Source organism: Arachis hypogaea, chromosome 18, assembly GCF_003086295.3.
Source record: "Arachis hypogaea cultivar Tifrunner chromosome 18, arahy.Tifrunner.gnm2.J5K5, whole genome shotgun sequence".
Classification (NCBI taxonomy): Eukaryota; Viridiplantae; Streptophyta; class Magnoliopsida; order Fabales; family Fabaceae; genus Arachis; species Arachis hypogaea.
The window spans coordinates 118,326,786-118,341,924 of NC_092053.1; the positions used below are offsets into that span (position 1 = coordinate 118,326,786).

Here is a 15,139-nt window from a genome sequence, read left to right on the forward strand (position 1 = left end):
TAATCAAAACGTGGGATGATTTTCCAAAGTTCAAATTACAGACGGAAAATCTGTCGGAAAATTCGTCTGTAATTACAGATGGAAAATCCGTCAGAAAATCTGTCTATAATTACAGACGGAAAATCCGTCTGAAAATTCGTCTGTAATTACAGACGGAAAATCTATCGGAAAATCCGTCTGTAATTACAGACGAAAAATCCGTTGGAAAGTTCGTCATCTTTGGGAAATGGATAGAAAATTTACAGAGGGAAAATCCGTCGGTAACTTGTAAAAATCCGTCTGTAATTTTCCGACGAAAAAAAATCCGTCGGTAAATAATTTCTGACGGGGCTTTTACAGAGGGACAAAATCCGTCGGTAACCAAAAATCCGTCTGTAATAAAGACTAAATCTGTCTGTAAATCTGTCTGTATTAATCCATTTTCTAGTTGTGTGGGTTGTCGATGAACAATTTGTCCCAAAGGTTGGAATAGCTTCTCTTTTTTGAGATGGTCTTCTTTATCATTTTGGTGGTAAGGATCCTATATTGGTTTTCAACAATGTTACTAGCAGCACAAACTATTCTCTAAGTCAGGAAACGAATATCAACAAAACACATTGAATGTATATAGTTGACAAATATTAGAGTTATGACTAATTAAACAAGCACACATGAACAAGTTCAGTAAATTTAAGTGAAATGAAACCAAATGAACATAAATTAAACTAAGAAATGAACCAAAATTTCTTAAGGAATAAAAAATTTAGTCAATACTTAACAGCAGCATCAAGTGAAACTCAGTTAATTCACAAATGAACCGAAATTAGTTTAAATTTGAACAAGCAGTCAAAAAGACTCAATCACCAACAAAAATATATTGAATGTATACAACTGACAAATATCAGAGCCGTAACTAACTAAACAAGCATACATGAACAAGTTCAGCAAATTTAAGCGAAATGAAACCAAATGAACCTCAATTAAACTAAAAGATTAACCGAAATTTTTTAAGAAATAAAAAATTTGGTCAATACTTAACAACAGCAACAAGTGAACCTCAATTAATTTACAAATGAATTGAAATTAGTTTAGATTTGAACAAGCAGTAAAAAAGACTCAATCATCAACAAAAACACATCGAATTCATTTCTAGATCCAAATGAACTTCAAATAAACTAAGAAATAAACCGAAATTATTTAATGATGGCACAAAAAAAAATCAGAACCAATAAAGATGTTAGCAAAATATTGCAGTAAAAAAAAGGCTTTATATCCTAACATTCATTAAAAGAGTGAGCAAAAATAGTTACCAAGTACTAAACATAAGAATAACGACGATATGTAGATGATGATGATGATGATGATGATGATGATGATGATGATGATGATGATGATGATGATGATGAAAAGAAAGGAGAAGAAGAAATTCAAATGAGAAAAGGAGAAGGAGAAGGAGGAGGATGAAGTGGTGGTGTTGTTGGTGATGACGATAACGAAAGAAAGATAACAAAAAGGAAAAGAAGAAGACGCAATATTAGGGAAGAAGAAGAAGAAGGAGGGAAGAAGAAAAATGCGTGTGCACAAATTTAAAAGCAGAAGAAGAATTTGAAAGCAGAAGAAGAAGAAGAACGACAGTAAAATATACGCGCATGAATTTGAAATACTTGATTGGACTTGGTTAGGGTTATAACTTGGATGTAGAGCTTTATTCTTTTATATAAATTATTTTAAACTAATTTTTAAATTTAAAATTGATTTTATTTATATAAATTATTGTGAATTAATGCACTATCTATACTATAAACGGGTTTAAAATCAATTTACTATATATGTGATAAAGTAATTTAATATAATTTTTAAATTATTTAAAATAGTTTAGTTCAGTTGAGATTTTAATCATGTTACACTACAAACACCTCTACGACAATTGATGAATGTAACTTTATACTTATATATATTGAACAAATGCTTATTAGAGATTAAAGAAAAAAACACACAACTAATTAGCTCACTATGATGCACGGATATGGACCTGTCGACACATAAATTTTAAAATTTTATAAGATACGGGGACACGCATACATGTAAAATATAAAATATTGTTGAGTTAAGAAATTAACTAAACTAATTGATGATGACAAACATTATTTTTTGGTGGGTTAAACATCCAATTAGTTTTTAATTGATTTTGTTTAAGTGTTGCAGGCCAAAGAAAAACAAAGCAGCAACTTAAATGGATGGAAAATAAAACCAAAGCTGGTGGGCTACAAAACAATAACAACCCAAAAGAAACAAAGCAATAAAATTAGATGGGCCAAAGAAATCAAACGGACTGAATGAATCCTAACCAACCCAAACCCGAATTGATCACTCAAAGCTGATCCCTCCAAAATACACTCCCCAAAGGCAACACTCACTTTTTCCTCTTCGGTCAGAACTCAGAGAAGAAAGAGAGAGAGCTTCGTTCCTAAGTATTCATCAAAGAAGAAAGAAAGAGAAGGGTTAAGCAAAAATGTTGAGATCTAATCACCCACATCAAACCATATTAAGATAAGTCAGAAGTTAAAGGTGATTCATTTCCTTTTACATGCATTTTATTTTCTTCATCTCCAATTTTCTGCCAATTCGATTTGGGATACATGGGAAAGGTGATCTCTGATAAACTCTGCTGCAAATCTATGGTCAAATTTGTATCTTAGGGACCAAATAGTGTTTCAATGGCTCAGATCTGGATTTACCATTGAAAATATTTTTTCTCTGCTATCCTATGGCTTTCGGTCAAGGAAGAAGGTCAGAACCAAAGTTCCTAATTTGAAGATTAACTGGAAAAAGTGATGTGGTAAGTTGGTAGCACACAGCCCAAGGAGTGGACCTAGGAGAGAGCAACTCAACAACATGCAAGGAGATACAAAAGAAGATTGTTCATCATTCTGAAGCCAAGGAGAGATAACCAGTGTTTTGAGGTTTATGTTCTGAGAAGAGTTCTCTGAAGAAGTTCATCAACTTGGAGAGTGCTTCCTAGTCAAAGGAGCATTCCGCCAGAATGAGGAACTAAATCAGAGGCAAGCAAATCTGGTTTATCACATAGCAAAGAGGCTGTTGAAGCATTAATCTCCTTCATGTTTTACAGATTGTAATTTTCTTTTCAATGTTTATCTTTCTGTAATTTTTTGAGGTAAAAGGCAGAATGAGAGAGCTCAAGTAAAAGCCTAAAAGTGAAAAGAGGCAGAGTGATACACTTGAGTGAAAAGTCTAAAGTGATTTCAGATTTCTTTAGGTTAATTCTATGTCTTGTATCTTGTACCTGTGAGGTACTCATTTCTTAGTTGGGTGAGCACTAAGAGTGAAGAGTTAGGTATTAGCATAACCAAGTCAAGTTAGGTTAGAACTTGAGAGTGAAATGATTGTGTCAATTCTATGGAATTGGTGTATATAATACTTTAACTATAGTGAAAATTCTACCACTGTTGTGGTAAAGATTGGATGTAAGTTGCATTGCACAAGGCAACCGAACCAGGATACACGATGGTGTCAACTTCTCTCTTCTCTGCTCTGTTCTGTTTTCTGATATTCATGAGACAAATGAAATTATCTCATAAATTTTCCACTGCTGAGTTCAAACAGATTCAGATTGAAAGTTTGTTTTAAAGGGTTATTTAATTAAAGTAAAAGAAGGTCATAGATTCAACCCCATTCTCTAAGCCTTCTACAACCTTCAAGTATTTTTTAGATAAATCGTAATGATATTTTGATATTTTATTGATATTAAAATATAAAAAATTTTTAATTATTTTTAATGTCTTATTTTAATTATAAGTTTAATTACTCTGTTGGTCCCTATAGTTTCGTAAAATTTTCAATTAGGTCCCTATACTTTTTTCCTTTTAATTTGGTCCCTATGCCAATTTTTTTTTCAATTAGGTCCCTCTTGATAATAATTGTCTTAATTGTATAGGAACCCAACTAAAAAAAAAAATTGGTGCAGGGACTCAAATAAAAGAAAAAAAAGTGTAGGGACTCAATTAAAAAAAATTGGTGCAAGGACTCAATTAAAAAGAAAAGAAGTATAGGGTCCTAATTAAAATTTTCGCGAAACTATAGGACCAATAGGGTAATTAAATCTTAATTATATTAAGTATTTAAGATATTTTTTTTAATAAATAATAATATATACTATATCTAAATTTATTTCAAAAATATATATTAAGAATAAGACTGGACACGCTGACACGTGATGGTATTTAGGTGTGTCCAAGCATGTCCGAAGAAGAATTTTTTATTTTTTATTAAGATACGGTTGGACACAATAAATACGTGTGTCAGACGAGTATTAATAAGTATCATATCCAAAATATATCCGACATACAAATACGACAACTCAGCGAATATTTCATAGTTACCTCAAAATGTGTATGTAAAAGTAACATACTTGAGTTTCACCTCTATTCAAGCAATGAAAATTTAAACTTATAGTTGACTTTTAGTAATAAGTACATAGCTTGTCTATTTCAATGTCAGATACTTGATTCACTCCCGTAACAAATTGAAACGCGAAGAAGAAAGGTACAATATACTGAAACATGAGGAAAAAATTGAGATTATTAAACTATTTTAAAAAAATAAATATAGAAACCACCTTTTGGTTGGTTACTATTAGTTAACGAAAATTAATATTTTAATTTTATTTGTAGAAAAATTTAAGATTTAAAATTTAAAAATTAAAGTTTAAAATTTAAAATTAGAATTTAAAATTTAAAATAAAAAAATATAATTTCAAAAAAGTTAACTGATATTTTCTAAAAAAATTGACTTTCTAATTAAATTCTTTTAGAAAAGTAAAACTACACGTTATAAAATAGAAAAAAAAAATTAGGCACGACATGAAAAACAAATAGGGATTAGGAATTACTTCAAACAAAATATCATACAAGACCAAATGTTATTACAAATGTTGATAGAAGGATATGATACAAAATCTCTTTAAACATTAAGAATAACAATAAAATATTAGAAACAAAATAAAAATTAACCGTAAACGCTTGGAAAAAGACTAGATGTTATCTCAAAACTTAACATAATTAAAAAAAATTCTAGTAGAGAAAAAGTACGTATTCCGTACTCAAGGAGAATGAGAGAAGGAGAGAGCGGGGGTGAGCCGTTGAGGGTGAAATACGGTGAGGAAGATGGTCATGCTATCGGAAGAGATAAGGGGGAGAGCGTGGAAGGGTGTGTATTCGGTGTTAAGGAGGGTTCTTTTCGAGAGGGTTTAGAAAAGCCATCCAAGGTCTCTTTTAGAGATAAGGTCATTGGTGCAGAAAAGTCTAAAGCCTTTGCATTAGTAGGGTCTTTATCTGATGATGGTATCGCGATGGTGACAGGTAAGCAGGGTGATTCTCGTCCACCAAGTGTCAGTTCTACTAAGGAGGCAAAGAGCTGTCTAGCTGAACCTTATAAGGAAGCCATCGTGATCAAGGTGCTGGATAAGCATTATGGCTACACGGCTCTTATGCATAAGCTTCGGATAGTATGACGCATCAAAGGAGGGTTTGATTTGTTGGATGTGGGGTTTGGGTATTTTTTTGTTAAATTTGATATTGCTGCGGATCGTGAGAAAGTCATTCTTGGTGGCCTATGATTGATAGACGGTCACTATGTTGCAGTAAAGCCTTGGGACGTGGATTTTAGGCCATGCGAAAAATCCTTCGGATCAACGCTAGTATGGATTCGAGTCTCGGGACTTCCAATTTGGTGCTACCAGTGCGAATTACTCCTGCAATAGGAGTTCCGGTGAAAGTAGACTTGGTCACTAAGCTTGCAGAAAGAGAAAAATATGCTCGAGCTTGTGTTCAAATTAATCTTGGGTTGCCTGTAACCAAACATATTATAGTTGAGTGTATGACTCATGAAGTGGAGTACGAGAGGTTACAACTGATTTGTTCTACTTGTGCACGGTATGGGCATGATAAATCGTTGTGCATGCAGAAGGAGTCCTTGGAAGGAAATGGTGATTCTTTTGGTGATGGAAAATATAATGAAGCCTCGACACTAGTGCCATACAACAATCATGAGATTCAAAAAGAGGCTGTATCGAAAGCTCGCGATTTGGGTGAGAATTCTCGTAATTTGGGTGAGAAATTAGGAGTTGCTAAAGGAAAGGATGCGGTTACGGGATTATTGGCTCCTCATGTGCCTGATGGTCATGTTAATGAAGCATGCATGGATGATGGAGAGGGCTGGCAACAAGTGCTGCGTAAGAAAAAAAATCACAATGGGCCAGCCATCAGGTTTAAAGCACCAAGATGGAAAGCAGCACAAGTATGGTTTGAGAAGGGTTCCAAGGCCCAATTTGCATAGTGATTGAGGCAAATCAATTGGCATTAGGATGGGAAAGCGAGAAAAACATGAAATTGTGCCATTTCCATCGCGCAAAACTCCTGCACGTCGTGGAATTTCTCTATGGAAGCGTCTGCGGCCTTCCTCCCTGTAGAACTTGCCAATTGATAAAAATGGTGGTGCAACAGAGAAAACCTTAGTAGATGAAAGCATGGCAGGTGCAGCATTAGGGGTCCTAGGGTGGCAATTATTGAGGATCAGAGTGTGCCAGTACCGTAGGACAAACCACCTATTGAGGTTGGTGATTCTATTTAGAGTTTATGTTCTTATTTATTCTGTCCCTATTATTTATGGATAGTTTAAATGCGATTGTTTGGAATATTATGGGTGCTTCTAATAAGTTAGCTCGAGTGCATTGTAAGGAACTTGTTAGGAAATTTAGACCTGTTTTATTTATTGTGGTTGAAACTCATTCGCCTTTTCAGCATTTAAAATTGTTTTGGGAAAGATTGGGGTATCACTCTATTGGTATAGTAGAAGCAGAGAGGCATAAGGGGGTATTTGGTTTCTATCCTCTATGAAAGGTGTTTGTTGTAAGTTTATTGATGCTTTTGATCAAGGTGTTACTGTTGAGGTTCAATCTGATAATTTAATTTGGAGGTGTAGTGGTATTTATGGTAGTCCTCAATGTAATAAAACAGTTCTCCTTTGGGATTATCTTGTTGCACAATCCATGACTTTTCAAGGACCATGGATTGTTCTTGGTGATTTTAATGAAGTCATATTTTCTCATGAATCTAAGGGTTGTCAATTTTCTCATCAAAGAGCAGACATGTTTGCTACTTCATTAGGGGATAGTGGTTTGTTTGATCTGAAGACTATTGGGAGACGGTTTTCTTGGTACAGAAGGGTGAAAAATTATGTTGACATGGCAAAAAAAGCTTGACCGAGTCTGTATAAATAGTAGTTGGTTATCTATCTTTTCAGAGGCTTATGCAGAAGTTTTAAATAGGCTTCAGTCTGATCATTGCCCTATTCTGGTGCGTTGTAAAGGTCGTCATCAACCTAAAGGGAATCGACCTTTCCGATTTGTTGCTGCTTAGGCTACTCATCCCGGGTATAGGGATATTGTGAATCAGTCATGGTGGTCTGGTAATAGAGGGATTCATGGCAAGCTTTCGAAAGTACAGAAGAATTCACTAGAGTTTAACTCGAAGGTATTTGGTAACATTTTTGTTAAGAAATGTGAATTAGAGCAGCAGATTAATTATTTACAAAAGTGTTTGGAAGTGGTGGATAGCATTTATTTGCATCAGAAAGAGCAACCGTTGCTTGATGATTATAATAATACTCTAGTGCAAGAAGAGCTCCTATGGTTTCAAAAGTCCAGAGAGCAGTGGGTAAGGTTCGGGGATAGGAATACAAGATTCTTTCATATTCAAACTCTTGTGCAAAGGAAGCATAATAAGATTCATGGCCTTTTTCTCAAGGATGGAGTGTGGAAAACTAATACAGAGGTTCTGAGTCAAGAAGCAAAGTCTTTCTATAAAAATTTATTTTGTCATTTGGATGATGTTGATTTGGGTTGCCTTGGTGATGTGCCTCTTCCTTCTCTAAATGAGGAAGTTTGCAATAATCTTGTGACATCAGTTACTGTGGAGGAAGTCAGAACATTTGTTTTTTTACATGAACTCTTTTAAAGCTCTGGGTCCTTATGGGTTTCAAGCTTTCTTCTTCAAAGAATATTGGGAGATCATTGGTCTTGATGTTTGGAAGATGGTTAAGCAGGCATTCTCCGGTGTTACTCTTGATCCGAGAATGATGGAGACTTTACCGGTTCTTATTCCAAAGGTTGAATCACTGATATCTATGAAAGATTTCAGGCCGATTAGTCTCTGCAATGTATTTTACAAGATCATCACGAAGGTTTTTGTTAATAGGCTCTGTCCTCATCTTGCAGAGATTGTTAGCCCACTTCAAGGAGGATTTATTCCAGGACGAGGAACTCCTGACAACATCATTATTGCTCAAGAAGTCCTCCACTTTATGAAGAAGAGTAAATCAAAGAAAGGCACACTGGCCTTTAAGATTGATCTAGAGAAAGCTTATGATAGAGTTGACTGGAGGTTTTTGGCTCATACCCTTAAGAGCTTTGGTTTTCCTATTCCTACAATTAATTTGATTATGAATTGTGTCACTGCTTCCTCCTTATCTATTCTTTGAAATGGGAATCGTCTGAATGGCCTTACTCCTAGCCGGGGTCTTAGACAAGGAGACCCTATGTCACCCTATCTTTTTGTGTTGCGTATGGAGCGATTGTCATATTTTATTAGTCATTAGGTTAATTTGGGCTTGTGGGAGCCGGTTGCTATTTCTAGAAGAGGACCAAGAATATCCCACTTAATGTTTGCGAATGACTTGCTTCTATTCTGTAAAGCTACAAAGAGACAAGTGCAAAATGTGATGTTGGCTTTAGAGACTTTTTGCAAAGCATCTGGGATGAAGATTAATGTGGAGAAGTCTAAAGCGTTTTGCTCCAAGAATGTCTCTGCAACAAGGAATGAGGTTTTCACTGGGGTATCCTCTATCAGATTTGTCCAAGACTTGGGCAAGTATCTTGGAGTTACCTTTAGCCATTTTAGGATGACCCGTTCAGCTTTCAATGGTGTCTTGAATAAGATTCGGAGTAGACTAGCAAGTTGGAAAGGGAGTTTACTCAATCGGGTTGGTAGACTCTACTTGGTTAATTCTGTTGCAGCTGATATTCCCATGTACCAGATGCAGGTCTCTATTTTTTCCAAAGGAATCATTAGTAAATTGGAGTCTAGGAAAATGACAAGTTGATGGAAGAGGATTGAATCTTATTAGTTGGAAGGTATTGGTTACTCCAAAAAAATATGGAGGTTTAGGGATTAGAGATCCTTATTGTGTGAATATTGCTCTTCTTGGGAAGCTAGTTTGGACTTTTTTCCAGCAGCCAAACAAGTTATAGGTCCAATTATTGGACGGCAAATACCGATCATCTCTATATGACTATTTTAGTTGTCCTAAGAACAAGGACTCTCCCATTTGGAGGAGTCTTTGCAAGACTTGGGAAGTGTTGAAAGATGGGTTTGCTTGGTGTATTGGGGATTTGAACAAGAATTTTTGGTTTTCTAGTTGGAGGAGAGAAGGACAGTTATCTAATGAGATGGATTATGTTCACATTTCTGATTCGAATCTTCAGATACAGAATATTTGGTCAGTTAGTAGGTGGCATTTAGATACTCTTTATTCTCCTTTATCTCAAAATCTGAAAAGTAATATTCTCTCTTACAATCCAGATATGCAAGCAGGTCTGGAAGTGGGTTAGTATTAGTTTGTGTCTGCTGCCAAAGTCTATGACTCACGCAATGGTTGTTGTGTAAGCACCTGTTTGGTTGGGAGGAGCGGGAGAATTGGCTTTGGCTTTGGCACCAGCTTGTTCCGGAAAAGCACAAGTTTTTGGCTTGGTTGTGTCTTAAGAAGGCTCTTCTTACTGCAAGTTTTCGCTTCAGAAGAGGGATGTCATCATCGGATAGGTGCCCAAGATGTCTTTCTAGCCAGGAATCGGTTTTACATTGTATTCGAGATTGTCCAAAAGCTCAGCTTGTTTGGCATAGGTTGGATATTTCTTGTCATCCTTTGGATTTGAAGAACTAGTTCTTGTATCATAGTAGAGAGCATCCGTTCATGTTCTTTTTGGGACTTTGGTGGATATGGCGAGTAAGAAATAATGACATCTTTAATCCTCATGAAACTTTGCCTCCAAAAAAAGTGACTTGTCTGGCATTAACTTCAGAAAAGGAGTTTAGGAATATTTTTGAATTACAATGTATGTCCCTTCTCTCTACTCTGAATGGTTTTTGGAATCCCCATCCATTGGTACTTTCAGATTAATTGTGATGCTAGTTATCTTGGTTCGGGTGATAGTATTAGTTTTGCTTGTGTTATTAGAAATTGTAATGGGAGTTGGCAAAGGGGGTGTTTGGGAATGATTGAAAGTAATAGTATTCTTCAAGGGGAATCGTTTGCTATTTGGAGAGGATATCTCTTAGCCTGAGATGTGGGTAAACGAAATGTTATTTGTGAGACGGATTGTGTGGAAGCGTTTAATCTTGTTACTAATCACCAAGATGATTTTGGGTTTATTGGTCCATTGGTGCTCAAAATAAGAGATATCATGCATTGAAATTCGCGTGTTGACTTTCGTTTGATTATGAGAGATGCAAACACGGTGACAGACACTATGGCAAAGATGGCGATGAAGTTATAACTTTCTCATGTGTAGCTTCCTTCATCTTGGGAGGAGTTTAAGAGTAATTTTAAATGGGAATGTCCCTCTATTTAAGAAGTTCCTTTGTTTTGTTTATTTTGTTTTTTTTTTGTTTAGTTCACAAAAAAAAATTTTAATAGAATAACACATAACAATACATTTTTTACCACGGAGAAATAGATAAATAATGCCTAGAAATTATTGTGATTTTTAAATTATACAAAGGGTAGTAATTTGAAATAAATCAATTTATACAAGACTAACAAATAAATTGGTTTCAAAAATAATTAATTTGAAGTTTCTAATAATCCTAAAAGCAAGAAATACAAACATACTTGAAATTTGTTACTACCATATAAATTCAAATTTATGTTATTTATCGGGTAAAATATTCATCTCTTAGCTTTAAATACGTTTTGAAATTTTTATAAGGTGGGTTCTTTGATGGTTAATGCTGTAATGGCTAGAAAAATAGTATGGTGAGCAGATTTTGTAATTTATAGTTATTAATTAGTTATTATTAATATTTTTAATAGTATGAGATTATATCTAATAATGTGAGATTATTCACTTTTATTTTACTGGTTAAGTACTGACCAAATTTTAATAAAAATTTTGATCCCCTAAATTTTTCCAATTACATTGGTCACCAAAAAAATCACTTTTTTTATAAACCTATTATCATTATATTAATAACCGATAGCACTTTTCTATAATAAAAAGATGCATGTAATGTACTATTAAATTTATTTCTTTTGTTCTTTTACTGATTTAATAATATCTATTATGAAATTAGTTAAAATATAATTATAATTTTAAAATTCATATTAAATAAATTATCTTTGTTGTTAATTAGAGCCCACCTGCAAGATTCCTTTTACAAGTAATATTGGAGATATTTCTGAAAAATTATCCACAGCAAGAAGTGATGAAGAAAGTCCTGCTGGTATCTGTTCAAAATAAACAAAATCAATGATGATGATGACAAATTTTTATTTAGGGTGTGTTTGATTGGTAGGTAAAAATAAAGATAAAAATAAAATCAATTTATATAAATATTATACAACACTATCTTAACCAGACACACCATAAGTATTAATGATACAGAGAAGAATAAAATACTGATTTAGTTCTTAAGTTTTGAGTTAAATCTGAATTTCATTTCTAATATTTAAAACGCTTTATTTTTATTCCCAAATATTTTATTTTTTTCTATTTTAATCTTTGATCAAAATTAACATTTTTTTACTAAAAAAAAACTATTTTTTTCATTATAATTTTTTTTCAAATAGTGACAAAAACGTAATTGCATTAATCATAGTGACGGTTGTAATAATTTAAAAGTAAAATGATAAAATAATAAGAAAGAAAAAGAAGATAACAATAGAGAAAAAAAATTATAATTTTGATCAAATGACTAAAATATGATGAAATAAAATATTTAGGATAAATAAAACGTGTTAAATATTAGGAACAAAATTAAAGGCTAAAAGAATATAAATTAAGAATGAGACTAACCATCAAGCTAAAAAATGCATAAAGTCTGCTAAACTTGAGAAAAACAAGCATTGCACTTTTAATAGACTCTAGAGAGTCATTTTGTGATTTTTCTTGAGCTTGTGGTTCAGATTCATGTGATTGTGCAGAAGATGTTGCATTTATTAAGTATGTTTTGTCAATTTTATGATGAGTTGTAGATCCTCCTTCAATGCCCTTATAATGGAGCTTTGAAATGTTGTGCTGCAAAGATGCCTTGATACTCTGCTCTTTTGTGACATTCCTGTTACTCTGCCATAAAGCTCTTGTTTCATAGGAACCTGGCAAGTCAAATTAATTTTTGTATTAGCACTGGCCTTAAGAATTGAGACACTAATTAACTATTCATCTACTGAGAGAATTAATAATAGGTAGTTGTTTCAACTATAGTGCACTAGTGAGATATCAAAAATATTATTTATACACTAAAATCAGTCACTAATGTATTTGTATATAAATATATGTATGGTTTAATTTATTTTTAATATGTATTTATATTCTAATATGTATTTTATACTGATGGCTAATTTTAATATACACGTAAGATTACTCAGTGAGATATATATGACATCTTGTGCAACTTCATTCTATACTAATCAACTATTGTAATAATGATATTATCATTTTAACTTTCTATGACAAAACAATTGTTAAAAGGTTAAAATTGTAAGCATATTTTTATCCCACATCATATTGCAAGCAGTGACCTACTTACATTAATAGCCGGATTTTGTTTTAATAAAAAATAAAATTCCATGTTTACACTTAGGTTTGGATAAGAAGTGGGGGTGTTGGTGGTGCAGTTGGGTAGCAGTGCTGAGGGTGCATGATGCAACGAAATGACACTCATGAAGGAGACGCAGAGAGAATGATGACTAACATGATAATGATATGTATATGCTAAGGGTAAAATTGGAAAAACGAGTTAATTAAACAAAAAATTAAGAATAGAGATAGAGTTAAATTTTATCAAAAATATTTAAGATAAAATTAAATAAATTAAGTATTATTTTTTAAAAAATACTAAAAATAAAAAGTAAATTTTATTCTAATTTTTAAAATATATATATATCAATATAAATATAAGATTTAATTTACTTATTTAAAAAATTCAATTAATTATTTAAAAATGCATATCTGATATATTTGAACAGATACACAAGACTGTAAGTTGAAAAATCAAAATTCATACTAATTTGACTAATTTTACATTAATTATTATATATGTCGAATAAAAACAAGGATTAATTAATATAGGATTTCGCTAGGGAGATAATGGACTATTTGTACAATGTGTACAATAATGAGTTATTGAGTTACAAAATGAACATCTTCCGTACTATCTAGAATAACCATCTGAGTACTAGGGATAATAAACATCTTCCCAAAAGCTTAAATTGATTTTGCGGTTCACCAAGGATCGAACTCTTGACCTTTCGGATCTAGCACTCTAATACCATGTCATGATACTACTTATTCCAAAAGCTTCAACTAATGGAAAAATGTAACATTAATGGTTATATCTCTAATACACCCTAAACCTCCATTGTACAATGATTGGCTCCTCATACTTTCCCATTAATATATGGATAGATACGCATGTATGTCTGGATGATCTTTTTTAGCATAGTTGTCAGGATTGAATCGGTGATCGGACCGGTCAAATTATTAGTTTATTGGTTTATTAGTTTAACCGATAAATTTCTGGTTGAACTGATAAAATCGGTCTTACGTAAATATAAAATATAAAATAGTTAAAAACTTAAAATTAAAATTTGAAATATATATCTTCACTAACATTTTATGAAGAATAAGTCTCAACTTCTAAAAATAACTAATATAAAAAAATCATAAAATTTATCAGTAATACTACAATAGTATCTTAATTTGACACAATAAAAAAATAATTAATTCACAAAGCTTATCATTTAACTATAATATCAGTAGATTTTAACACTAATATCAAAACGAATAACCTTAATCACAATACTAACATTGAAATAGATTAAGTAAATTAATAAATTTTTAGTGAAATTTATATTTATATTAATAATGGTATATAATTAAAATATAATTAATTTAAAAAGTAGAAAAAACAAAAATTAAATTAAATTAGATATTTATGTATACTATATAATTAATATTTGTCACATATAGTGATGATAAGAGTAATGGTTGAGTGACAAGTGGAGGTTGCTTTTGCTCAAAAGTTCTTGGTGCACATTTTAAAATTTGTTTCAAGCAGACCGATTCGGTTAGGCCGATTTTTGTCGATTTTAATCGGTTCTTATCGGTTCACACCGATTTTTTCTTTAGACGGTCCAAAAAATAAACAAAACCGGATTAGAGTTCGGTTCACCAATTTTCCGATCGAATCGGCTGATCCGGTTCGGTTTTTATAACTATTTTTTAGAGTCTAATTTTTATTTTATTAAAATATTTAATGTTAGATTTATATTAAAATTAATTATAAAAATTTATTATAAAAATAAAATATATATTAAATTAAATTATATATATTATATTTATATATAATGTTGACGTCAGTAATTAATTTTACTATTTCTAAAGTTGGAATGTAAGACTATTTTCTGAAAAGAAAAAATTAATAAAAAGACAAATGTCCAAGTAAAACTTTGGACACATGCCCTAGTAGGACAAGGAAAGGAGAGAGAGAGAGAGCGCCATACTTGCATAGTAATATGTGGCGAATTTCTTACTCTTCCAGCAACTTCCGCCTGACAATTTCACCATTGTTAACAAGCAAATATGAAGAGAGAAAAATTTACCAATAGTTATAATTTTGAGACAACTTTAATTTGTAGTTTTATTTACCAATCACACAGAGACAACCAAACAGAGAAACAAGCCCCCTGCATCATACATGATATACCTTTGATGAGAACTACCATAACCTTCCCTTTGAAGCTGTCTCCACTCTCCACCCTCTTCTACATTGAATCTGAACACATCCCTCCCTCCAATTACTTCCACACT

General features: G+C 32.5%; 1 protein-coding gene across 1 annotated transcript in view; it reads right to left on the reverse strand.

The window, feature by feature from the left end:
* LOC112771259 (naringenin 8-dimethylallyltransferase 2, chloroplastic-like) overlaps positions 1 to 15,139 on the reverse strand; it is a 47,589-nt gene that overhangs the window by 27,645 nt on the left and 4,805 nt on the right. Inside the window, exons 2-5 of the mRNA XM_025815941.2 lie at positions 14,833 to 14,880; positions 12,125 to 12,423; positions 11,470 to 11,556; positions 4,480 to 4,552 (exon numbers count right to left, since the gene is read on the reverse strand). Coding sequence (XP_025671726.1) covers positions 4,480 to 4,552; positions 11,470 to 11,556; positions 12,125 to 12,423; positions 14,833 to 14,880 — 507 coding nt within the window. The remainder of the gene's footprint in view (positions 1 to 4,479; positions 4,553 to 11,469; positions 11,557 to 12,124; positions 12,424 to 14,832; positions 14,881 to 15,139) is intronic.